Raw genomic sequence first — 27,500 nt, forward strand, 5'->3', positions numbered from 1 at the left:
TACTAGTTAGATGTGGATTGCTGCTCTCTGAAGGATTTCTCTTACCCCCATCTCTCTCTGTCTCTCAGGCCGGTCAATAAGAAGTCTTTTCTGCAGCATGTAGAGGATCTGTGTGCCAACGAGAACGCCAAGTTCCAGGAAGAGTTTGCAGTATGTAACTCTGACCTCTGACCCCTGTGAAAACCTGTGTGTGTGTGTGTGTGTGCGCGCCTGCGTGTATGTTTGTGTGTCTGTGTGTAGTCTGACAGTGTTAACCCTGTCCTTTCCAGGAGCTACCCAAACTGCTGCACGACCTGGCTACATCAGACGCTGACCTTCCCTGGAACAGATCCACGAACCGCTTCACTAACATCAAACCCTGTATGAGCACACATGCATGCACACACACTAAGCATAACAAACACACACAGCCTAACACACTCTCTCCTCTACAGACAACAACAACCGTGTTAAGCTGCTGTCTGAACCTGGCTTGCCTGGATCTGACTACATCAACGCTAGCTTCATCTCAGTGAGTCTCTCTCACACACACACACACACACACACACACACACACACACACACACACGCACGCACGCACGCACGCACACACACACACACACACACACATACACACACACACACACACACACACACACACACACACACACACACACACACACACACACACACACACACACACACACACACACACACACACACACACACACATGCTTTTAGGGAAAATGTCATCACCTCTTGAACCTTGCAATCTAAACACTCCAACGTTTGTGTTTACTACAAAACTGGAGACTTGTGGGTTTGATCCCAGGCTGTGTCACAACCGGCTGTGACCGGGAGACCCATGGGACGGCACACAATTGGCCCAGCATCGTCCAGGTTAGGGGAGGGTTTGGCCGGCTGGGATTTCCTTGTCTCATCGTGCTCTAGTGACTCCTTGTGGCGGGCCCAGTGCCTGCAAGCTGATCAGTTGGACGCTCATCAGTTGGACGGTGTTTCTTCCATCACATTGGTGCGACTGGCTTCCGGGTCAAGAAGCAGTGCGGCTTGGCAGGGTCGTGTTTTAGAGGACGCATGGCTCTTGACCTTTGCTTCTCCCGAGTCCGTAGGGGAGGTGCAGTGATGAGACAAGACTGTAACTACCAATTGGATATGATGAAATTGTGGAGAAAAGGGGGTAAAAGTAAAAAATGAAATAAAAATAACAAAAAAATAACTGGAGACTTGTGACTTTGCTCTGTTCTGACTATAATATTCTCTCTCTTGCTGCATCTCCTTCTCCCTCAATAGGGCTATCTGTGTCCCAGTGAGTTCATAGCGACCCAGGGTCCTCTCCCCGGTACTGTGGCTGACTTCTGGAGGATGATATGGGAGACTCGCACACAAACCATTGCTATGCTCACACAGTGCTATGAGAAAGGAAGGGTAAGGACTGGACCAAGGTTCTAGTAGTGTCAGGGTTGAATGTCTGTTTAGATCCGCTGTCACCAATTGTGTGTGTGTAGATCCGGTGTCACCAGTACTGGCCAGAAGATAATAAGCCGGTGACAGTATTTGGGGACATCATCATCACCAAGTTGACAGAGGACGTCTATCCTGACTGGACCATCAGAGCTCTCAAAGTGGAGAGGGTAACACACATACATACACACATACATACATACATACATACATACATACATACATACATACATACATACATACATACATACATACATACATACATACACACACACACACACACACACACACACACACACACATACATACATACATACATACATACATACATACATACATACATACATACATACATACATACATACATACATACATACATACATACATACATACATACATACATACATACATACATACATACATTTGAGAAACCCAGAATAACTAAGTTTACAGAGTTTCCCTCTTGATAATAAAAACATTGTTCTCTTTCTTTCTCTCCCTAGCATGGGGACTTCATGGTGGTTCACCACTTCAACTACACCTCCTGGCCAGAGCATGGTGTACCAGAGTCCAGCACCACACTCATACAGTTTGTTCGAGCCATCAGAGCCAACAGGCATGAGAACACCACTATAGTGGTGCACTGCAGTGCTGGTGTAGGCAGGACAGGAGTGTTTATAGCGCTGGACCACCTAATTCAACACGTCAGTGATCACGACTTTGTGGACATCTACGGTCTGGTGGCTGAACTACGCAGTGAGAGGATGTGTATGGTGCAGAACCTGGTGAGAAATATGTCTTTATACAACATGTATCATAAAATAATGAAATATTCTGACTGTGATATGGATATGATACTTTATAGTATGATCTAGTTTCCCCCTGTTGTCCTGATCTATTCAAACTTGTAGAGAGCCTGACATAATCTTACCAAGTGTATGCATGTCCCCAGGCCCAGTATATGTTCCTACACCAGAGTACTCTGGACCTGCTGAACAGTAAAGGAAACAGCCAGTCCATCTGGTTCGTTAACTACTCTGCTCTTGAGAAGATGGACTCACTGGATGCTATGGAGGGTGAGCGGACGCACATACACATACGCTAGCAGACACACAAGTCATGAACGCACATTTCACATCTCTACTCTTTTGTTCTCTTACAGGTGATGTTGAACTGGAATGGGAGGAGACTACCATGTAAAGGCTGAGAACTTCTCAGTCAACTTCACACCTGATAAACACACCTATTCCTGAGTCATGGGGCCAAATCCTGGACATACTGACTGTTTGTCAGATGGATTGGTCCACCAGAGATCGAGGGAGTGAAAGAGAGAGGGGGAGAGAGAGAGGAAGGAGAGAAGTTGCCCTTTTCTGGCAGGAGAGTCAAAACCACCCAACAGAAACTTGGTGGTTCCCTGGCCTGAATCAACACATCATTGCAGCCCTCTTGGAGCCCTGCATCTTTTCTATGTCCACAGGCAGAAAAGAAAGAGTGGGAGATACATGTGTATATATAGTAGGGGCTGTCAGAGTTAACCAGTTAACTCAAGTACATTTTTGTCATTTTAGTGCACACATTTCTTTGTATCAGGTTTAATCACATCTGAAAGTGTTCAAAATAGACTGAAAACATCCAAAATATATCATGCATACAGCTAAAAACCACAATGCGATGTCCAAACAAGTTGACATTGTGGTTAAAGAACGTGTGTTTTATCAATTTACCTGATTTTAATTATTGTTACTTTGGACAAAATCAAGACGTCAATATTCTTGTAATGCTTTTTGTATGAATAATCTTAAATTACAGCCCAATTTTAGCAGTCGATTAATCACAGCAAATCCTGCGATTAACGCAATTAAAAATGTTCTTCTTCATTTGACAGCCCTAATATATAGGCTATATATATCACACATGTAGATATACAGGTATCTTGCACTAGTCATACCACTGTGTATTTTATTATATTCTTGTATCATGTTTTTGTACATTTAAGTTGTTCAGCCAAATAGTGTTGTCACTGTGTTCATATGTTTGTTTATATCACGTGTTACTATGTTACTATCATCGTGTTTGGGGGATAATATATTTGTGGGGTGTTATGGTTTATTTGATGTATTTTCTCTGAGTGTTCTACATCTGTGTAGTAAAATCAACTCCCCTACTCACCTGTCTGTCTTATCAGTCTGCATATTTATCGATCTATCTGTCTGTCTGTCATCTTGTGCACTGTGAGCTGTTTAGTGGACAAGAAATTACACCCTGAGAAAGTCTGAGAAACTGTGTGTACAGTATCACGCACGCACACACACACACACACACACACACACACACACACACACACACACACACACACACACACACACACACACACACACACACACACACACACACACACACACACACACACACACACACACACACACACACACACACACACACACACACACACACAGAGGACTCAAGGCAGAGTACAAACTACTTTATTCTTTATTAATTTCAAACAATTCTTTAGAAATATTCCATTAGTAAACACTGTAATTGTTATAAACATGATATTCTCTTAGTAAATACTTTATAAGTGTGTCGGTGCACAGGTGCTCAATGGTGTAACACATCTCCAAGATGGACACATCTCCAAGAAGGACAGGTGAGCCAGACTTAGGGTTAGGGCTAGGGTTAGGGCTAGGGTTAGGGTTAGGGCTAGGGTTAGGGCAATAATATGTTAGGGCTTTAGAACATGCTAAAATGTCTACTATGATTCCTGCTTATTTTCCACTAAACCATCTAATGCTAACGCTAGCATGATCACAGCAACAGTATAACGCTATGATCATTTAGTGATGTCATCATGTAGATGTGTCATCTCTGTGTATGTTTCCATGGTAACTGGACTGCCTGTTCGGTCTCCCGTGGTAACAGTGGGGTTCTGTTGCCCCCATAGTCTGAAAAACAAATTGATTTTTTTTCTTGTCCAAGTTAAATACAATTTCCTCCCCTCTGTATAAATACACACATCAGCACTGCCCATTATTTCTATGTTAAATCTATATATCACCTATATACACGTATCCATTATTCTTCTGTACTCCAAAAATATGGTGCGACACTTAGAGGACAGTCTCAGTGGGTCACCACGTGTCACAGCCCTCAGAGAGAGGGGAAGGAAGAGATGTTACAACAATCAGTAATAATAAAACAAATTAATATTCCGATAAATATCTTATCTTGTAAGTCATTCTCTGGTTTAATGCTGTGTGTGTGTGTGTGTGTGTGTGTGTGTGTGTGTGTGTGTGTGTGTGTGTGTGTGTGTGTGTGTGTGTGTGTGTGTGTGTGTGTGTGTGTGTGTGTGTGTGTGTGTGTGTGTGTGTGTGTGTGTGTGTGTGTGTGTGTGTGTGTGTGTGTGTGTGTGTGTGTATTGGTTGTGTATATACATCCCTGTGAAGAGTAGAACAGGTTACCGTAAATTCCGGACTATAAGCCGCAACTTTTTTCCCACGCTGTGAACATCGCGGCTTAAACAATGACGCGGCTAATATATGGATTTTTTTAAAACATTTTTATTTTTTTAAACACATTCTGTGACGTGCTCAGTTTTTGGCGGCATGAAGCTTTCATTAGACCAATGAAATTGCCGAAAGGGTTAAGGTCAAAAAACTTTTTTGTTTACTGTTTAGATTAAATCGAGCGCTCTCAAACTTCCCATCATTCTGATTACGGTAGTCATTTTGTCACCCTCATCATGGCAAAGACACGGAGAAATGCATATGATGCAGCTTTCAAGTTGAAGGCGATTGATCTGGCTGTTGGAAAAGGAAATAGAGCTGCTGCACGGGAGCTTGGTCTTAATGAGTCGATGATAAGACGTTGGAAACAGCAGCGTGAGGAATTGAGCTTAGCAGTAAGCTTTAGACAACTAAAGCTTACAGCTAATTTTTTATTTTTTGTTACAAGCCGTGTTTCGTTAAAGCCTGTTTATTTTTGTTACAAGCCGTGTTTCGTTAAAGCCTATTTATTTTTGTTACAAGCCGTGTTTCGTTAAAGCCTGTGTACAGTTCATTTGTTTCAATGTACCAGTAGGCACCTGTGGCTTATAGACATGTGCGGCTTATTTATGTTCAAAATAAAATAAATTAAATTCAGTGGGAGCGGCTTATTCAGGTGCGTTTAATAGTCCGGAAATTAAGGTAATCATGTGAGAATGGGTATAGATTCACAACGTGAGACTGAATATTCAACAGGACTAATAAGCTAGAATGTTAGAACATGATCAATTAATAAGATTCAACATGAATGTTTTTATGAACTAATCATATGAACATCATTAACTAATAAGATTGAAAGTTGACAAGTAGCAGATCAAATAAGATTGTCGTCAGTACTGGTGTTTACCTGAGTGTGAGGCTTGGACCCATGTAACAAAACCTCAGAGACGATAACAATGGTATTCACACGCACACACACACACACACACACACACACACACACACACACACACACACACACACACACACACACACACACACACACACACACACACACACACACACACACACACACACACACACACACACACACACACACACACACACACACACACACACACACACACACACACACACACACACAGATATAGAAGTCAGACATGATTGTAATAATCTGTAAACCAGGCCTCAATAGAAACAGGGGGAGGCTTGCAAGCCGAAGAACACCATCCCAACCGTGAAGCCCGGGGATGGCAGCATCATGTTGTGGGGGTGCTTTGCTGTAGGAGGGACTGGTGCACTTCACAAAATAGATGGCATCATGAGGAAAAAAAATTATGTGGATATATTGAAGCAACATCTCAAGACATCAGTCAGGAAGTTAAAGCTTGGTTGCAAATGGGTCTTCCAAATAGACAATGACCCCAAGCATTCTTCCAAAGTTGTGGCAAAATGGCTTAAGGACAACAAAGTCAAGGTATTGGAGTGGCCATCACAAAGCCCTGACCTCAATCCTATAGAAAATGTGTGGGCATAACTGAAAAAGCTTGTGCGAGCAAGAAGGCCTACAAACCTGACTCAGTTACACCAGCTCTGTCAGGAGGAATGGGCCAAAATTCACCCAACTTATTGTGGGAAGCTTGTGGAAGGCTACCTGAAACGTTTGACCCAAGTTAAACAATTTATAGGCAATGCTACCAAATACTAATTGAGTGTTTGTAATCTTCTGACCCACTGGGAATGTGATGAAAGAAATAAAAGCTGAAATAAATAATTCTCTCTACTATTATTCTGAAATTTCACATTCTTAAAATAAAGTGGTGATCCTAACTGACCTAAGACAGGGAATTTTTACTAGAATTAATTTGAGGAATTGTGAAAAACTGAGTTTAAATGTATTTGGCTAAGGTGTATGTAAATTTCCGACTTCAACTGTATGTCTCTATGTCCAGACAGTTCCATTCACTGGGAGGAATTCCTTTTGTTGCATCAGCTGTGTGATATCAGGGCAGGGTTATAGTCAGGGATTAGGGGTGGGAGGGGCATTCTAGAGTGTTCTTTCTAAAGTCAGGTACAGATATAGATATGTACAGATGACACTGTGTCACAAGAGCTGTCAGATTAGAAAATCTATCTTTAGAAATGTTGTCAAAACTACATCATAATCAAAAATACACATTACATCATTAGATGACTTTGAATTTATATTGATTTGAAACCTCTCCATTTCTCCCACTCTATTTCTCTGCTTACTCCCTCTCTCTCAGCTGACTTCCTTACCTCCCTCTTTCTCTTCCTCCCTTCCTCGTCTCACCCTTTCCCTCTCTATCTTTGTCTATGAGTGTTTGTGTTGTGTGTTTCTCCCAGTATATCACTGTTTAACAGAAGTTCAGAGGACAGAGGATTAGGTGTGGTAGGATCAGGGGACATATGTCAGACGAGGCTGCGGGAACCACTAGAGTTGCGTCTGCGCAGGGGGTGAGGAAGGGTGTGTGGAAGGGGGTAGGGGGAGTCGGGGGGACAGTACTGGTGGGGGTGGTTGTAGGGGGGAGGAGGGGGAGGCAGAGGGGGCTCAGATCCCTCTCTGATCCGTACTGGTGTGGACATCGCTGATTGGATGAGGCGGTGGTGGGAGGCAGGGCTTCCTTGGCTGAGGAAGGCTTCCATTCGCCCCTGGCCGCTCTGGTCCACAACAATCACCTTGACGATCTGCTGGCATTGAATGAGGGTGTCTGGGCGGCGTTCTCCAGGGTGGGTGGGGCTAAGCATTGCCAGGGGTGCTGCCAGAGCCAGTTGGGTGGAGTCAGGACTGGTCACATGGTAGGTCTGAAGCAGCCTATCAGGGCTGGCCTGGGTCATGTGGTAGGTCTGCAGCAGCCTATTGTGAATTGACACCTAGTTTAGAAACAGCCAGAGAATGGCATGAGGAGTTACCAATCTGAACGCAGCCTACAGCAGCCCTCTGGTGGGTTAGACACAATGGCAGCATGCAGGGAGCGAACACACACACACAATGTCTCCCCTAACAAAGATTTTTACATTTACATCATTTAGCAGACGCTCTTATCCATAGCAATTTACAGGAGCATATGCACATTGACAGATTTTTCACCAAGTCGGCTCGGGGATTAGAATCAGCGACCTTTCGGTTACTGGCCCAACTCTCTTAACTACTGTGCTACCTGCTGCCAAGATATATGCAACTCTAATGGACTGACTAAGAGTTAGGGCTTGTTGGGGAGGTTGGGTTGGGAGCTGCTAGTGCTGTTGACAGGGCATTTAGAGTGGAGGAACTGGGCTTGATTCAAATCAAATCAAATTGTATTTTTCACATGCGCTGAATACAACCGGTGAAATGCTTACTTACAAAACCTGAACTAACAATGCAGTTTTAAGAAAAAATAAGTGTTAAGAAAGTATTTACTAAATAAACTGAAGTAAACAATAAAATAATAACAAATAATTAAAGGGCAACAATAAAATAACAGTAACGAGGCTATACACAGGGGGTACAAGTACAGAGTCAATGTTCGGGGGCACCAGTTAGTCGAGGTAATTGAGGTAATATGTATGAGGATGGGGGCGTGTTTGGCCCTCCTTTTCCTGTAGTCCACGATCATCTCCTTTGACTTGATCACGTTGAGGGAGTGGTTGTTGTCCTGGCACCACACTGCCAGGTCTCTGACCTCCTCCCTATAGGCTGTCTCATTGTTGTCGGTGATCATGCCTACCACTGTTGTGTTGTCGGCAAATTAAATGATGGTGTTGGAGTCGTGCTTGGCCATGCAGTCATGGGTGAACAGGGAGTACAGAGGGGACTAAGCACGCACCCCTGAGGGGCTCCCGTGTTGAGGATCAGAGTGGCAGATGTGTTGTTACCTACCCTTACCACCTGGGGGCGGCCCGTCAGGAAGTCCAGGATTCAGTTGTAGAGAGGGCTATTTAATTCCAGGGTCCTTAGCTTAATTATGAGCTTTGAGGGCACTATGGTGTTGAACTCATGGTGCTCTCATGCATGCCTCAGTGTTGTTGTAGTCAATGTATAGCATTCTCACGTAGGTGCTCCTTTTGTCCATGTGGGAAAGGGCAGTGTGGAGTGTAATAGAGATGGCGTCATCAGTGGATCTGTTGGGGCGGTATGCAAATTGGAGTGGGTCTAGGGTGTCTGGGATGATGGTGTTGATGTGAGCCATGACCAGCCTTTCAAAGCACTTCATGACTACAGACATGAGTGCTACAGGGCAGTAGTCATTTAGGCATGTTACCTTGGTGTTCTTGGGCACATGGACTATGATGGTCTGCTTGAAATATGTTGCTATTACAGACTCAGTCAGGGACAAGTGTAAATGTCAATGAGGACACTTGCCAGTTGGTCAGTGCATGCTCGGACTATACATCCTGATAATCCATTTGGCCCTCCGGCCTTGGGAATGTTGACCTGTTTATCGGTCATACTCACATCGGCTACGGAGAGCGTAATCACACAGTCGTCCGGAACAGCTGGTGCTCTCGTGCATGCTTCAGTGTTGCTTGACTTGAAGGCGCATAGAAGTAATTTAGCTTGTCTGGTAGGCTCATGTCACTGGGCAGCTCACGGCTGTGCTTCCCTTTGTAGTCTGTAATAGTTTACAAGCCCTGCCACATCTGACGAGCGTTGAAGCCGTTGTAGTAGGATTCAATCTTAGTCCTGTATTGATGCTTTGCCTTCATCGGAGGGCATAGCGGGATTTCTTATCAGCGTCCAGGTTAGAGTCCCGTTCCTTGAAAGCAGCAGCTCTACCCTTTAGCTCAGTGTGGATGTTGCCTGTAATCCTTGGCTTCTGGTTGGGGTATGTACGTACGGTCACTGTGGGGACGACATCATCAATGCACTTATTGATGAAGCCAGTGACTGATGTAGTGAACTCCTCAATGCCATCGGTAGAATCCCAGAACATATTCCAGTCTGTACTTGCAAAATAGTCCTGTAGCTTAGCAACTGCGTCATCTGACCACTTCCATATTATGCGTGTCACTGGTACTTCCTGCTTTAGTTTTTGCTTGTATGCAGGAATCAGGAGGATAGAGTTATGGTCAGATTTGCCAATTGGAGGGCTAGGGAGAGTTTTGTACGCGTCTCTGAGCGTGGAGTAAAGGTGGTCTAGAGTTTTCTCTGGTTGAAAATGTAACATGCTGGTAGAAATGAAGTAAAATGGATTTAAGTTTCCCTGCATTAAAGTCCCGGCCACTAGGAGCGCCGCCTCTGGATGAGTATTTTCTTGCATTGGTTTGTGGTGGTAAATAGACAGCTATGAAATATATAGATGAAAACTCTCTTGGTACATAGTGTGGTCTACAGCTTATCATGAGATACTCTACCTCAGGCGAGTAAAACCTTGAGACTTCATTAATATTAGATTTTGTGCACCAGCTGTTGTTGACACAGACCGCCACCCCTTGTCTATCTATTCTATCTTGCCGATGCACGGAAAACCCAGCCAGCTGTATGTTATCCATGTCGTCGTTCAACCACGAATGGATGAAACATAAGATATTACAGTTTTTAATGTCCCGTTGGTAGGATAGTCTTGATCGGCGCTCATCCAGTTTATTATCCAATGATTGCACGTTGGCTAATAGGACTGAAGGTAGAGGAGTTTACCCACTCGCCGTCAGATTCATATAAGGCACACCAACCTATATCTCTGTCTCGTCTTAATGCAAATGATGGAGATTTGGGCCTTGTCTGGTGTCTGAAGTAAATCCTTTGCGTCCGACTCGTTACGAGGTGAGTAATCGCTGTTCTGATATCCAGAAGCTCTTTTCGGTCATAAGAGACGGTGGCAGAAACATTAAGTCCAAAAGTCCAAAAAGTTACAAATAACGCAAAAGAACACACAATAGCACAATTGGTTAGGAGCCCGTAAAACGGCAGCAATTTCCTCCAGCGCCATTTAAAAAAATCATACACATGCATGCATACACAGACACACGCATCAACCCTGAGTCTGGCCATGGAGATGGTTTTCTAGCATGCCAACAGGGCTTAGAAAAGCTTATGATGGCTGGGAAGCAGATGTTCTGTTAGCAGGAGACTAATAGCTAATAGCTAAACCCCCACTAGCAGGTGGCTAATAGCTAATTACTGGCCCATGTTAGCAGAAAGCTGAAGGTTAAATCTAGCCCTACAGTTGTGGCTGTGTCGCTCTGAGTCACACAGAGCTGGAGGGAGATGATGAGGGTCTCCTTTACTCCTCACCTGTCTGTATCTTTGCTAGCAAAAAATACACTGTGTGTATGTGACTCACCTCCACAGTGTTGTTGCTAGTCTTGTCATACAGATCTTTCTGGGCTGAGGGGAGAAACACAGAAGTGACACTCAGAGACACAGAGTGGTGTGTGGCGCTAGTTGCTAACTTAGTGTTTGTTTGTTACCTGTGGGGGATCCTGTGTGTCGACTGAGTGTGCCCATCTGTCCTCCGTTGGTGTGGGGGGTGTGAGTCTGCACCCCCTGTTCTCTCTTCAGCTCCCCTGTAGACAGTGATATATGACCATATATTACATGTAGTCTGTCTGTCTGTCTGTCTGTCTGTCTGTCTGTCTGTCTGTCTGTCTGTCTGTCTGTCTGTCTGTCTGTCTGTCTGTCTGTCTGTCTGTCTGTCTGTCTGTCTGTCTGTCTGTCTGTCTGTCTGTCTGTCTGTCTGTCTGTCTGTGTGTGTGTGTGTGTGTGTGTGTGTGTGTGTGTGTGAGTGTGCTCACATTGGATGTGTATCTGCTCCATCTCGTTGACCTCAGTGATGGACTCTCGTAGCTCCTCTGTGAACTTCCTGAGCTCTTCTCCACTGGGGGAGCAGAAACTCACCATCTGCTTCTTCTCTGACGAGAACGGACTCAACATGGTGATGCCATGAGCATAGTCTGGACACACACAGTTAGCTATGTGAGAAGAATGGTGATGCCACTGGTATAGTCTGGACTCTGGACAGACAATGTCACAGCTCATAATTAGCTATGTATGTAGAAGTACAGTAGTAGTAGTCGTAGTAGTAGTAGTAATGGTAGTATAGTAATTACATTCGTTACTGAAGAGGTGGAATTGCATGCCCAGTAGACCCATGGCTTTACAGAAGGTGTAGGAGGCAGAAGTCTTCTTCTTGGGACACAACTTCAGGATCTGTGTGAGGAGATAGCAGAATGAACATAAGCTATACCATCAGTACACATACACACACTGTTATTACACAAAATAACACTAGTCGTGTGCGTGTGTACGCGGTAGCGTGTGCGTGTGTGTTCTCACAAGTATGAGGTCGTTGAACAGGAACACCTCTCTCTGGGTGTTGGCCAGTTTCTGTTTCAGGGGTTTGTTGAAGTCTGCCACCTCAAACAGACGACAGCAGCACACCAGCCTACGGTGGGGCACAGACAGAATCTACAAAGAAACACACACACACACACACCATGAGGTTAACACACACACACCATGAGGTTAACACACACACACCATGAGGTTAACACACACACACCATGAGGTTAACACACACACACCATGAGGTTAACACACACACACCATGAGGTTAACACACACACACCATGGGCTATACACACACACACCATGTGCTAAACACACGCACCATGGGCTAAAAACACACACACCATGGGCTAAACACACACACACCATGAGGTTAACACACACACTATGGGCTATACACACACACACCATGTGCTAAACACACGCACCATGGGCTAAACACACACACACCATGAGGTTAACACACACACACCATGGGCTAAACACACACACACCATGAGGTTAACACACACACACCATGGGCTAAACACACACACACCATGGGCTAAACACACACACACCATGAGGTTAACACACACACACCATGAGGTTAACACACACACACCATGGGCTAAACACACACACACCATGAGGTTAACACACACACACCATGAGGTTAACACACACACCATGAGGTTAACACACACACACCATGAGGTTAACACACACACACCATGAGGTTAACACACACACACCATGAGGTTAACACACACACACCATGGGCTAAACACACACACACCACAGGCTTAACACACACACACACACCATGTGCTAAACACACGCACCATGGGCTAAACACACACACACCATGGGGTTAACACACACACACCATGAGGTTAACACACACACACCATTGGCTAAACACACACATATACACACACCATGAGGTTAACACACACACACCATTGGGTTAACACACACACACCATGGGGTTAACACACACACACCATGGGGTTAACACACACACCATGGGGTTAACACAGACACACTCACCACTCTCTCACATACATGCACACACCTCTCCCTCAAACTCTCTCATTCTCTCTCCTCTCTTTCAGACACACAACACACACACGCACCACTCTCTCTCTCTCTCTCTCTCTCTCTCTCTCTCCCTCTCGCTTTCTGTCTAGCTATCTGACACACACACACACCCAAACCCAACACACTCACCGTCTTCATGCCCAGTATGGACTGTTCCACACGGCTGACGTAGGTGACGTGGTCTTCGTTGGAGCGTAGCTCTCGCTGCTGGGTCCTCTCATAGATCCCTGCTACCATCTCCCTGGGGATGTCTACCCCATCGTCCACTCCTGAGGGAACAGGGACACACACTACCAGTCACACAGGAGGAACTACAGAGGAAATTCACAAAATAAAGTAATAGCTGAATTTACTCCATCCCTGGTTTAGACTCGTTGCAGGACAGGACAGGATTGGCTGGTGTTAGGAGCACCCCTATTTGTCAACAGTAGATATGCTGTGGCTCTATCATACCACTAGAGGGAGACCTTGTGTTGTGTTCTAGTCAGGAGAGAAGCCCCCATTCCAAAATCAAATCAAATCGTAGTGGTTACATACACATGGTTAACAGATGTTATTGCGAGTGTAGCGAAATGCTTGTGCTTCTAGTTCTGACAGTGCAGCAATATCTAACAAGTAATCTAACAATTCTACAACAGATACCTAGTACACACAAATCTAAGTAAAGGAATGGAATAAGAATATATACATATAAACATATGGATGAGCAATGACAGAGCGGCATAGGCAAGATGCAATAGATGGTATAAAATACAGATATACATATGAGATGAGTAATGCAAGATATGTAAACATTATTAAAGTGGCATTATTAAAGTGGCATTATTAAAGTGGCATTATTAAAGTGGCATTATTAGAACATGAGGAGGGGACTTAGGGATGTTCCAGCCCTCAGCCTTCTCTCTCTTGTCCCTGGTTTGGTTTGTTCTCTACACTGAACAGCCCTGATCCTGCCACTCTAATGATATGGGCCAGTCCAGATGAAAATGGTCCTGTGTTGTATTAAAATATTCAAAGAATTGTGTGTGTGCATCTGTGCAGGTTTGTGTGTCAGTTCTATAAATAACCCCTCCAGTGTCTCAGAAACACTGTCATAAATGTTGCAAGGCTTCTGCAGCTCATTATACTGAGTCACACTCATAAACACACACACACACACACACACACACACACACACACACACACACACACACACACACACACACACACACACACACACACACACACACACACACACAAAATATCACCATGTGGTTTGTATTATTTTGATTCTTTCTTTTATCAGTAGGCACAAAAATCACACCGAAGGGTGAACAAAACAAAGGCACAACCCCCCTAACAAGCTAGGCTCTGTTTATTGACAACACACAGACAGACACACAGACAGACACACAGACACCCAGTCACCTCGTAGGTTGCGTATGAAATCGTCGAGGCCCATCTTGCGTTGAGGTTTGATGTTAGGGGAGTACATGTCAGTGTTGAGGAGGACCACAGCAAAGGCCAGGATGAAGATGGTGTCTGGGTTATGGAACTGCTGCACCACCTCAGGATTACACATGCAATACCTCTGACTGGAGAGATGGACAGAGAGAGATAGAGAGAGAGGTATCTACACATACTCTTTTGTTGCTGAGAATTTTGCAAACCTGTAGTGTATTCAAGGTTTAAAACTGCTTCTAAACTTAGTAATTTCCACTTTAAAATGTCAGCCCTAAGAAAAAATGTATAAACCCCTACAAAGAAATTCCAATAATTTTAATCCACATAATAATTCACATTTTCTGTTGCAGCTGGATTATTTTCCTGTTGTAGCAAACTGGCTCAAATTAAGATCCTACATATGTACAGTACCTCTGACAGGGGGAAGGGGGCAGTGAAAAAGAGAGAGTGAAAGAGAGACAGAGAAAGAGACAGGTCCAGTGAAAAAGAAAGAGAGTGTGAAAGAAAGAGAAAGAGACAAAAAGCTGTTCTGCTGTAATGGTCTCAGAAACAAACAGCTTCTCCATCAGTATCATTAGTTAGTAACTCATCTTCAGACATTAATACTGTTAACTGGTGGGTTCTTACATCCTGACAAGAGTTGTACGGTATAACCCTCCTCCCAAGCATATACACACATACACTTTGTCAGTGTTCAGTTTCCTGAGATTCCTGCTGCACATCAAATACTGGGAATGATCAGTGTGTGATTACATAACAAAGTTATTTCTACACCAGCTAGTTCTCTTATCTTCACATCTGCATATGAGAGATGCTCACCAGCTGGCACGGAATAATACCTCCATTAAAATAACTTCTTATGTCACCCTATGTCACCCTTATGACAGATGACATAACATCTGTTACATAACACTCATGTAACTTCTTGTCTATCTTACTACCCCCTCCCAGATAGGTAGGACGTTGTCCCTACAGCTTAAAACCTTGGTCCTGGTGGCAGGACACTTCTTGTCTATCTTACTACCCCTCCTAGATAGGTAGGACGTTGTCCCTACAGCTTAAAACCATGATCCTGGAGGCAGGATACTTCTTGTTTTAGACCTGGGAGACCACTAGGTAGCTGGAATTTAGCTAATCACTGATATTGATTGGCTCAGTTGCTGAAGTTTTTAGTAATCAGGTCAGGTGTGGTGCTTGGTTGGACTTGCTGTTTGTGACACTACAGAACCAGAATGTCTGCCCCTGGAGTAGCCCTGATATGCTGATCAATCTGAGGATATGATGTGATTGGTTGATGGGTCTGACCTGAAAGCTTCAATGAGTCTCTCCACCTTCTGGGCCTCTCCCTGGACTCTGATGTGAGCCTGGAACTTCCTCAGAGCCTCGTCCAGCTCCATCCCAGAGAAGTCCATCTCATCGACCACACAGCTAGAGACAGGGGGAGAAGAGGTTAGTTGGCTATGTCTCTCTCATGTCACCGTTGACTTCATTGTTTTGTGTGTTTGTGTCTGAGGGTGAGAGAGGGTGAGTGTACAACTGCTCTTGGCGTTTTTTCCCCTTTTTCAGTCATAGTTCCATTACAGAAACACTGACCTGGAAAACGCACACACACACACACAAATTTACTCACACACTTAACAAGTGCTTATACAGTACATATTCCTCCCAAAGGATAAAGGAAAAGAGAGGGAGATAGAGGGGGGAGTATAGAGAAAATAAAAGAAAGGAAGAGAGGGGGAGTAGAGAGAAAAGAAGAGAAGGGAGAGAGGGGGAGTATAGAGAAAAGAAGAGAAGGGGAGAGGGGGAGTAGAGAGAAAAGAAGAGAAGGGGAGAGAGGGGGAGTAGAGAGAAAAGAAGAGAAAGGAGAGAGGGAGTAGAGGGAAAAGAAGAGAAGGGAGAGAGGGAGTAGAGGGAAAAGAAGAGAAAGGAGAGAGGGAGTAGAGGGAAAAGAAGAGAAGGGAGAGAGGGAGTAGAGGGAAAAGAAGAGAAGGGAGAGAGGGGGAGTAGAGGGAAAAGAAGAGAAGGGAGAGAGGGAGTAGAGGGAAAAGAAGAGAAGGGAGAGGGGGAGTAGAGGGAAAAGAAGAGAAGGGAGAGAGGGAGTAGAGGGAAAAGAAGAGAAGGGAGAGAGGGAGTAGAGGGAAAAGAAGAGAAGGGAGAGAGGGGGAGTAGAGGGAAAAGAAGAGAAGGGAGAGAGAGGGAGTAGAGAGAAAATAAGAGAGGGAGAGAGAGGGGGAGAAAAAAATTGTGCTGAGTGCTGTGACCTATTTTTTCTCTAAGCAAAGCACATTCTCCTGGCTCTCTCACTCTCTGCAGTGTGAGAGCATGCATCCGTGTGTGTGTGTATGAGTGTGTATGTGTAAAACATATTTGTGCTTTATTTTGTGTGTGGACTCACTCCAGGACGTCTCTGTTGAAGAGCAGCTTGCTGTTCCCCAAGAACTCTCCAATCATCTGTCGGCTTAGGCCCTTCCTCTGTAACAGGAAGTGGGCCACGCCCATGGGCGTGTCTGGGACGAAACCACGCGTGATAAGGAAGTGGATGCCTCTCTCTGGGTTGCTAGAGCACAGATAGATAGCACAATATAAGTGTATGCGTGTGTGTGTGTGCGTGTATGTGTGTGAATAGAACCGTAAAGTGATAAGCAACTCTCTCAGTCTCAGGGATGCACATTAGCTAATTTACAATAACTACAGGCTGCAGGCCAACTGTATATACAGTTGAAGTCGGAGGTTTACATACACTTAGGTTGGAGTCATTAAAACGTGTTTTTCAACCACTCCACAGATTTCTTGTTTAACAAACTATATTTTTTGGAAGTCGGTTATGACATCTACTTTGTGCATGACAAGTAATTTTTCCTACAATTGTTTACATACAGACTATTTCAATTATAATTCACTGTATCATAATTCCAGTGGGTCAGAAGTTTACATACACCAAGTTGTGCCTTTAAACAGCTTGGAAAATTCCAGAACATGATGTCATGGCTTTAGAAGCTTCTGATAGGCTAATTGACATCATTTGAGTCAATTGGAGGTGTACCTGTGGATGTATTTCAAGGCCTACCTTCAAACTCAGTGTATCTTTTCTTGACATCATGGGAAAATCAAAAGAAATTATTCAAGACCTCAGAAAAAAAATAGCAGACCTCCACAAGTTTGGTTCATCCTTGGGAGCAACTTCCAAACGCCTGAAGGTACCACGTTCATCTGTACAAACAATAGTACGCAAGTATAAACACCATGGGACCACGCTGCCGTCATACCGCTCAGGAAGGAGACGCGTTCTTTCTCCTAGAGATGAACATACTTTGGTGCGAAAAGTGCAAATCAATCTCAGAACAACAGCAAAGGATCTTGTGAAGATGCTGGAGGAAACAGGTACAAAAGTATCTATATCCACAGTAAAACGAGTCCTATATCGACATAACCTGAAAGGCCGCTCAGCAAGGAAGAAGCCACTGCTCCAAAACCGCCATAAAAAAGCCAGACTATGGTTTGCAACTGCACATGGGGACAAAGATTGTACTTTTTGGAGAAATGTCCTCTGGTCTGATGAGACAAAAATAGAACTGTTTGGCCATAATGACCATCGTTACGTTTGGAGGAAAAAAGGGGAGGCTTGCAAGCCTAAGAACACCATCCCAACCGTGAAGCACGGGGGTGGCAGTATCATGTTGTGGGGGTGCTTTGCTGCAGGACTGGTGCACTTCACAAAATAGATGGCATCATGAGCAAGGAAAAGTATGTGGATATATTGAAGCAACATCTCAAGACATCAGTCAGGAAGTTAAAGCTTGGTCGCAAATGGGTCTTCCAAATGGACAATGACCCCAAGCATACTTCCAAAGTTGTGGCAAAATGGCTTAAACAACAAAGTCAAGGTATTGGAGTGGCCATCACAAAGCCCTGACCTCAATCCTATAGAAAATGTGTGGGCAGAACTGAAAAAGCGTGTGTGAGCAAGGAGGCCTACAAAACTGACAGAGTTACACCAGCTCTGTCAGGAGGAATGAGCCAAAATTCACCCAACTTATTGTGGGAAGCTTGTGGAAGGCTACCCGAAACGTTTGACCCAAGTTAAACAATTTAAAAGCAATGCTACCAAATACTAATTGAGTGTATGTAAACTTCTGACCCACTGGGAATGTGATGAAAGAAATAAAAGCTGAAATAAATCATTCTCTCTACTATTATTCTGACATGTCCCATTCTTAAAATAAAGTGGTGATCCTAACTGACCTAAAACAGGGAATTTTTACTAGGATTAAATGTCAGGAATTGTTAAAAACTGAGTTTAAATGTATTTGTCTAAGGTGTATGTAAACTTCTGACTTCAACTGTACTCCTATATATAAAGACCACCTTTCCACCTCTCTCTCCCTTTTCCTCTTCCCCTTTCTAGAGCAGATACCTGTTCTGTGAATAATTCTGTGAGTAGCTAGAGGACAATTCAACCATGTGCGTGATCGTTTATCAAATCAAATCAAATACCTTATACACACAAAGGTAAAGGGATGAATAAGATTATGTACATATAAATATATGGATGAGCAATGGCCGTGCGGCATAGGCAAGATGCAGTAGATGGTATAGAATACAGTATATGCATATGAGATGAGTAATGTAGAATACTTAAACATTATTAAAGTAGCATTATTTAAAGTGACTAGTGATACCTTTATTAAGTCAATTTATTAAAGTGGCCAGAGATTTGAGTCTGCATGTTGGCAGCAGCCTTTCTATGTTAGTGACGGCTGTTTAACAGTCTGATGGCCTTGTGATAGAAGCTGTTTTTCAGTCTCTCGGTCCCTGCTTTGATGCACCTGTACTGACCTCACCTTCTGGATGATGGCAGGGTGAACAGGCAGTGGCTTGGGTGGTTGTTGTCCTTGATGATCTTTTTGGCCTTCCTGTGACATCGGGAGGTGTAGGTGTCCTGGAGGGCAAGTAGTTTGCCCCCGGTGATGCGTTGTGCAGACCGCGCTAGAATGCTACCAGCTCATGTCGCGCATTCAATATGCTGATAGAATTTAGGAAGTCTTGTTCTCAGGTTAGCTTTGTTAAAATCCCCAGCTACAATAAATGCAGCCTCAGTATGTATGGTTTCCAGTTTACAGAGTCCAGTGAAGTTCTTTCAGAGCCGACGAGGTATCTGCTTGGGGGGGATATACACGGCCGTGACTATAATCGAAGAGAATTCTATTGGAAGATAACGCGGTCGGCATTTGATTGTAAGGAATTCTAGTTCAGGTGAACAAAAGGACTTGATTTCCTGTATGTTGTTGTGATTACACCATGAGTCGTTAATCATAAGGCATACAACCCCGCCCTTCTTCTTACCAGAGAGATATTTGTTTCTGTCAGCGTGATGCATGAAGAAACCAGGTGGCTGTACCGACTCTGACAACATAACCCGAGTGAGCCATGTTTCCGTGAAACAGAGAACGTTACAATCTCTGATGTCTCTCTGGAAGGCAACTTGTGCCCTAATTTCGTCCACCTTGTTATGTAGAGATTGGACATTGGCGAGTAATATGCTCGGATGCGGTGGATGGTGTGTTTGCCTTCTGAGTCTGACCAGTAGGCCGCTCCGTCTGCCTCTCCTGCAGCGACCGCGTTGTTTTGTGTCGGCCTCTGGGATAAGATCCCATGTCTAGGGTGGAGGTCCGAACAAAGGATCCACTTCGGGAAAGACGTATTCCTGGTTGTAATGTTGGTAAGTTGGTAAGCTTTTATATCCAATTGTTCTTCCTGGCTGTATGTAATAACAGTTGAGATTTTCTGGGCTTACAATGTAAGAAATAATACCTAAAAAACAAATAACTGCATAGTTTCCTAAGGACCTGAAGCGAGGCGACCATCTCTGTCGGTGACATCTTGCTACATTAGAAGGTGTATAATGTGCGTGTTTGCATGTGTGTGTGTGTGTGTGTGTGTGTGTGTGTGTGTGTGTGTGTGTGTGTGTGTGTGTGTGTGTGTGTGTGTGTGTGTGTGTGTGTGTGTGTGTGTGTGTGTGTGTGTGTGTACTTACACGTTGAAGAGGTTGAGTCCGATGCGGTAGAGTCGTTTTGCGGTGTGTGTCAGTGGAGAGTGTGGGGGATCGGCAGGAGGCAGGGTCCTGGCATCGGTCTCTGGGCAGAGAGAGGACCAGGGCCTGAAGGGCCTCAGTGGTGGGGTCCCTGACTGACTGGGACCCTGGCTGGGATTGGGGGTGATGGGCCTGGGGGTATGTGGAATACTGAGGGTACTGGGGATAGGATGACTGAATGGTATACTGGTTAGACTGGGCCGAGGTGGAGGTAGAGGTTGAACTGAGTATCTCTGAGCCACTCTGCACCCCCATCTCTCCCCCCTGCCCTGTCACAGTTGACTCCATCCTCAACCCTCCTCCCTTCAACAATTCCTCACTGGGAGGGGGGGCAGGGAACTCTTTTTCACCCCCCAGCTGGGAGGTTGTTGTTTGTCTCCCTGCCCCTCCCCCGTCCATTGAGGCTTGCCTGCTTCCTCCTCCCCCTGCCCCTGTGTTGCCGTGGGTAGTGGTGGTAGTGGAGGTGGTAGTCGTGGAGACAGTGTAGTTGTTGGTGTCGATGTGAACGGTGACATCTCTGAAGGCCATGAGCAGGGAGCTGGCGCTGCGAGGCATACAGGCACTCTGACCAGCCGCCCGAAACGCCTCGGGGTCCATCAGCAGCCCCCCTGTCCCCCCCTCAACCCCCTCCGACAGGCTCCACCCACGCAGGGCCTCGTCTATCGAATGGGCCAGCGAGCGCACCTGGAATAAGAATCATAATACTAGTCATAGGAAGACCTTTAAGCTGTATTATGATGAAACACTAGGCTCACTGTAACGGCAAACTATTATGATGCTAGGCTATGCTAGTGTTACATAAAGCCCACCTGCTCTGAGAAGCAGTCCTCCAGCTGTGTGAGCGAGGGGCCAGGGCCCGTGGCAGGGGAGGCTGAGGGGGGCAGGGAGGTGGAGCGTGAGGGGGGTGGTGGGGGTGTTTTGGGGCGCAATGGTGGGCCCCCGCTCTCTAACAGGAAGCTGTGTCGCTGGGTGGGGTTCTGGCCCCGGCTAGGGTTGGGCCGGCGCAGGGAAATGCGGCGTGGCAACTTGCTCTCTGACAAAGAGTTCCGGATCTTCTGGAAGTTCTTACTGAGCTGGTACTGACGGAACGCTGTCTGAATACGACATGCAGCACGCCGCGACACCAGGTGACCACCGTACCTCAGCTCCAACTCCTCTATCTACAGACAGAGAGGGGGGAGAAAAGAAGAGAGAGTAGAGAGAAAAATATTGTTGCCAAGGTTTTTGGGGGGAAATATTGTAGTCTTAACAGGACAATGCTGAAAGCCTCCGGTTGTTAAACTGGATGTTTCTCCAAATATAAAAGGAAAGTGGGCAAGCTCTCCTCTCTGAAAACAGTACAACACACCCCCCTCACCAAACTCCAATACCTTTCTACCAGATACACCTATCGCTACATCACTGTGTCTCAAACAGAAAGCTAACAGAAGACAAGTAACCCCCTTTCACTTCCTCTGAGGCTCAGATAAAGAGAGGGGGAGTGGAAGAGTGGGAAGGAGAAGCAGAGAAGAAAGGGGAGAGGGAGAATAAGGACAGAGAGAGAAAGACACACACAGCGTGGTCCATTTGGCACTTCTCTGTGCAATATAAAGACATCTCCTGCAGTCAGCAGGAGCTATTAGCTGTTACCATGACAACCCATCATCCCCCATGTTCCTGTTACCCGTGAGATGGAAGGGCTGGTGTTCTCTCTTTCTTACTCTCTTCTCTTTCTGTCTGTCTCTCTCTTTCTCTCTCATCAAGAGTACAGTATCATATACACACAGAAACACAAACCCAGTTAATCACAACCCACCTGTATGCCTCTGCACACACACACACACACACACACCTGTTTGGTCTTGTTCTCCAGGGCAAGTTCATAGTCGCTGGGTCCTTCTCTATGAGCCACACCTACTGACCCCTCTCCTTCCTGTCTGCTGGAGGAAGTCCCGCCCTCCAGACCCAGCAGCTGCCCATCACTATGGAAACAACAACACTCACCTTCAACGCCTGGGATAACGTGTGTATGTGTGTATGTACTGTATGTGTGTGTGTGTTTCCTCTGCTGTTTTACCCTAATTGCTAAGTCTACCAGTTGTTATATAAGCCAGCTCTAAAACCACAGCTACTGTATAAAAGCAAAGACTGGTCATGTTTAAATAATGACTACATCACTAATGTTCCTCTCTGGTTCCACTATTTAGCTAACACTGCCTGTGTGTGTGTGTGTGTGTGTGTGTGTGTGTGTGTGTGTGTGTGTGTGTGTGTGTGTGTGTGTGTGTGTGTGTGTGTGTGTGTGTGTGCGTGTGCGTGTGCGTTTGTGTGTGTTTGTGTGTGTTTGTGTGTGTGTGTGTGTGTGTGTTTGCACGTGCTGGAGGCTACCTTTACTTAGCACTCTATTAAAAACACCACCATACCCTCGCTGCAGTCCGCAAATACAGGACTATTAAAGAACCAGTGCACTAGTTTTGTGAAAAATATATTTTTAACAGAAATATATTTTTAACAAAAATATATAGTATATATATATTGTTTCATTATTTTTTATTATTATTATTTTTCAGGGGGTGCTATGCGCTTCAGAGAACGAGTTTCCACTGCTCCAGAATCTAATGCCAATGCTTGGCATTGCGAGCAGTGATCTTCCAGAGGCAGTTTGGAACTCAGTTTTGCAACCGAGGACAGGCGATTTTAATTTTTTATATATATTTTTTACCCCCTTTTTCTCCCCAATTTCATGGTATCCAATTGTTAGTAGTTACTGTCTTGTCTCATCGCTACAACTCCCACACGGACTCGGGAGAGGCGAAGGTCAAGAGCCATGCGTCCTCCGAAACACAACCCGATCAAGCCGCACTGCTTCTTAACACAGCACGCATCCAACCCAGAAGCCAGCCACACCAATGTGTCGGAGGAAACACCGTACACCTAGCGACCTGGTCAGCATGCACTGCGCCCGGCCCGCCACAGGAGTCGCTAGTGTGCGATGAGACAAGGATATCCCTGCCGGCCAAACCCTCCCTAACCCGGACGACGCTGGGTCAATTGTGCGCCGCCCCATGGACCTCTCAGTCGCGGCCGGCTGCGACAGAGCCTGGGCTCGAACCCAGAGTCTCTGGTGGCACAGCTAACACTGCGATGCAGTGCCTTAGACCACTGTGCCACCCGGGAGGCGGACAGGCGATTTTAACACGCTACATGCTTCAGCACTCGGCCGTCCTGTTCTGTGAGCTCTACCACTTCGCGGCTGAGCTGTTGTTGCTCCTAGACGTTTCCACTTCACAATAACAGCACTTACAGTTGACCGGGACAGTTCTAGCAGGGCAGAGATTACATGGCTGTGTGTTCAATTTTGTACACCTGTCAGTAACTGGTGTGGCTGAAATAGCTGAATCCACCAGTTTGTATATATAGTGTATATATACTGTGCACTTGGGAAGTATTCAGACCCCTTCCCCTTTTCCACATTTTGTTACGTTACAGTCTTATTCTAAATAGATTTTTTTATCCTCATTAATCTACACACAATACCCCATAATGATGAAGCGAAAACAGTTTGTTTAGAAATTAGTATTATTATGTTTTTTTAAATAACTTATATACATAAGTATTCTGACCCTTTACTATGAGACTCGAAATTGAGCTCCGGTGCATCCTGTTTCCATGGATCATCATTGAGATGTTTCTACAACTTGATTGGAGTCCATCTGTGGTAAATTCTATTTATTGGGCATGATTTGGAAATGCACACACCTGTCTATATAAGGTCCCACAGTTGACAGTGCATGTCAGAGCAAAAACTAAGCCATGAGGTTGAAGGAATTGTCCGTAGAGCTCTGAGACAGAATTGTGTCGAGACACAGATCTGGGGAAGGGTACCAAAAAATGTCTACAGCATTGAAGGTTCCCAAGAATACACTGGCCTCCATCATTCTTAAAGGGAAGAAGTTTGGATCCACCTAGGCTCTTGCTAGAGCTGGCCGCCCGGCCAAACTGAGCAATCGGAGAAGAAGGGCCTTGGTTAGGGAGGTGACCAAGAACCCGATGGTCACTCTGGCAGAGCTCCAGAGTTCCTCTGTAGAGATGGAAGAACCTTCCAGAAGGAAAACCATCTCTGCAGCACTCCACCAATCAAGCCTTTATGGTAGAGTGGCCAGACGGAAGCCACTCCTCAGTAAAAGGCATATGACAGCCTCCTTGGAGTTTGTCAAAAGGCACCAAAAGGACTCTCAGACCATGGGAAACATGATTCTCTGGTGTGATGAAACCAAGATTGAACTCTTTGGCCTGATTGCCTAGCGTCACATCTGGTGGAAACCTGGCACCATCCCTACAGTGAAGCATGGTGTCTCAGCCTCCAGTATTTATGCTGCAGTAGTTTATGTGTCGGGGAGCTAGGGTCAGTCTGTCACATCTGGAGTATTTCTCTTGTCTTTTCCGGTGTCCTGTGTGAATTTAAATATGCTCTCTCTAATTCTCTCTTTCTCTCTTTCTTTCTTTCTTTCTTTCTTTCTTTCTTTCTTTCTTTCTTTCTTTCTCTCACTCGGAGGACCTGAGCCCTAGGACCATGCCTCAGGACTACCTGGCTTGATGACTCCTTGCTGTCCCCAGTTCACCTGGCCGTGCTGCTGCTCCAGTTCCAACTGTTCTGCCTGCAGCTATGGAACCCTGACCTGTTCACCGGACGTGCTACCTGTCCCAGAACTGCTGTCCCAGACCTGCTGGAACCCTGACCTATTCACCGGACGTGCTACCTGTTCCAGACCTGCTGTTTTCAACTCTCTAGAGACAGCAGGAGCGGTAGAGATACTCTCAAAGATCGGCTATGAAAAAACCAACTGACACTTACTCTTGTGTTACTGACTTGTTGCACCCTCGACAACTACTATGATTATTATTATTTGACCATGCTGGTCATTTATGAACATTTGAACATCTAGGCCATGTGCTGTTATAATCTCCACCCGGCACAGCCAGAAGAGGACTGGCCACACCTCATAGCCTGGTTCCTCTCTAGGTTTCTTCCTAGGTTTTGGCCTTTCTAGGGAGTTTTTCCTAGCCACCGTGCTTCTACAGCTGCATTGCTTGCTGTTTGGGGTTTTAGGCTGGGTTTCTGTACAGCACTTTGAGATATCAGCTGATGTAAGAAGGGCAATATAAATACATTTGATTTGATTTGATTTGATGGCAGCATCTTGCTTTGGGGATATTGTTCAGCAGCGTGGACTGGGAGACTAGTCAGGGTCGAGGGAAAGATGAACGGAGAGATCCTTGATGAAAACCTACTCCAGAGCACTCAGGACCTCAGACTGGGGCAAAGGTTCACCTTCCAACAGGACAACAACCCTAAGCACACAGACAAGACAATGCAGGAATGGCTTCGGGACAAGTCTCTGAATGTCCTTGAGTAGCCCAGCCAGAGCCCGGACTTGAACCCGATCGAACATCTCTGGAGAGACCTGAAAATAGCTGTGCAGCAACGCTCCCCATCCAACCTGACAGAACTTGAGAGGATCTGCAGAGAAGAATTGGAGAAACTCCGCAAATACAGGTGTGCCAAGCTTGTAGCACCATACCCAAGAAGACTCAAGGCTGTAGTCGCTGCCAAAGTCACTTCAACAAAGTACTGAGTAAAGGGTTTGAATACTTATGTAAGTGGATATTTCATTTTTTTTTTTACCAACACTTCTAAAAACATGTTTTTGCTTTGTCACTATGGGGTATTGTGAGTAGACTGATGAGAGGAAAAAACTATGTAATCACTTTTAGAATAAGGCTGTAACAAAATGTGGAAAAAGTCAAGGGGTCTGAATACTTTCCGAATGCGCTGTATATAAACCCTGTTGCTGTTCATTTTGCTCAAACCGGACACCCTATTAGTTCTCTGAGATACATTGGGATAGAAAGGCTTAAGATGTCATGCAGGGGAGGGGACATTGGGAGGAAACTACTTCAAAGGAAATCTTTCTGGATCCACAGGGTCAACACACTGTCCCATATCTTGGCCTGAATGAGGAGTTTGATTTGAAACCTTTTCTATAGTTCTATGTCCAAACTGCTGTTTTTACCTGAAGGGAATATTGTTGTCACGCCCTGATCTGTTTCACCTGTCTTTGTGATTGTCTCCACCCACCTCCAGGTGTCACCTGTTTTCCCCATTAGTCCCTGGGTATTTATTCCAGTGTTCCCTGTTTGTCTGTTGCCAGTTTGTCTTGTCTTGTCAAGTCAACCAGTGTGTTTTTCCGTGCTCCTGCTTTTTCTTGTCTCTCTTTTGCAAGTCCTCCCTGTTTTGACCCTTGCCTGCCTTGACTCTGAACCCGCCTGCCCTGACCTCAAGCCTGCCTGCCACTCTGTACCTCCTGGACTCTGACCTTGTTTATGATCTTTTGCCTGTCCATGACCATTCTATTGCCCCTTGGATTATAATAAATATCAGAGACTCGAACCATCTGCCACCCGTGTCTGCATCTGGGTCTCCCCCTGTGCCCTTATATTTGTGTATATACAGTACCAGTCAAAAGTTTGGACACACCTACTGATTCAAGGGTTTTTCTTTATTTTTACTATTTTTTACACTGTAGAATAATATTGGAGACATCAAAACTATGAAAAACACATGGAATCATGTAGTAACCAAAAAAGTGTTAAACAAATGAAAATATAT

The 27,500-nt window shown here is 45.1% G+C and overlaps 1 protein-coding gene and 1 pseudogene across 1 annotated transcript in view; one reads left to right on the top strand and one right to left on the bottom strand.

Annotated features, from left to right (window-relative positions):
- Positions 1–2,976, top strand: part of LOC123724563 (phosphatidylinositol phosphatase PTPRQ) — a 37,734-nt gene extending 34,758 nt beyond the window's left edge. Inside the window, exons 34-41 of the mRNA XM_045688736.1 lie at positions 69–150; positions 270–360; positions 435–511; positions 1,291–1,425; positions 1,506–1,631; positions 1,965–2,246; positions 2,414–2,537; positions 2,624–2,976. Coding sequence (XP_045544692.1) covers positions 69–150; positions 270–360; positions 435–511; positions 1,291–1,425; positions 1,506–1,631; positions 1,965–2,246; positions 2,414–2,537; positions 2,624–2,661 — 955 coding nt within the window. The 3' untranslated portion in view covers positions 2,662–2,976. The remainder of the gene's footprint in view (positions 1–68; positions 151–269; positions 361–434; positions 512–1,290; positions 1,426–1,505; positions 1,632–1,964; positions 2,247–2,413; positions 2,538–2,623) is intronic.
- A 4,006-nt stretch (positions 2,977–6,982) lies between these two features.
- Positions 6,983–27,500, bottom strand: part of LOC123723687 (IQ motif and SEC7 domain-containing protein 3-like) — a 27,131-nt pseudogene continuing 6,613 nt past the window's right edge.

The sequence above is a fragment of the Salmo salar genome, chromosome ssa10 (assembly GCF_905237065.1).
Source record: "Salmo salar chromosome ssa10, Ssal_v3.1, whole genome shotgun sequence".
NCBI lineage: Eukaryota > Metazoa > Chordata > Actinopteri > Salmoniformes > Salmonidae > Salmo > Salmo salar.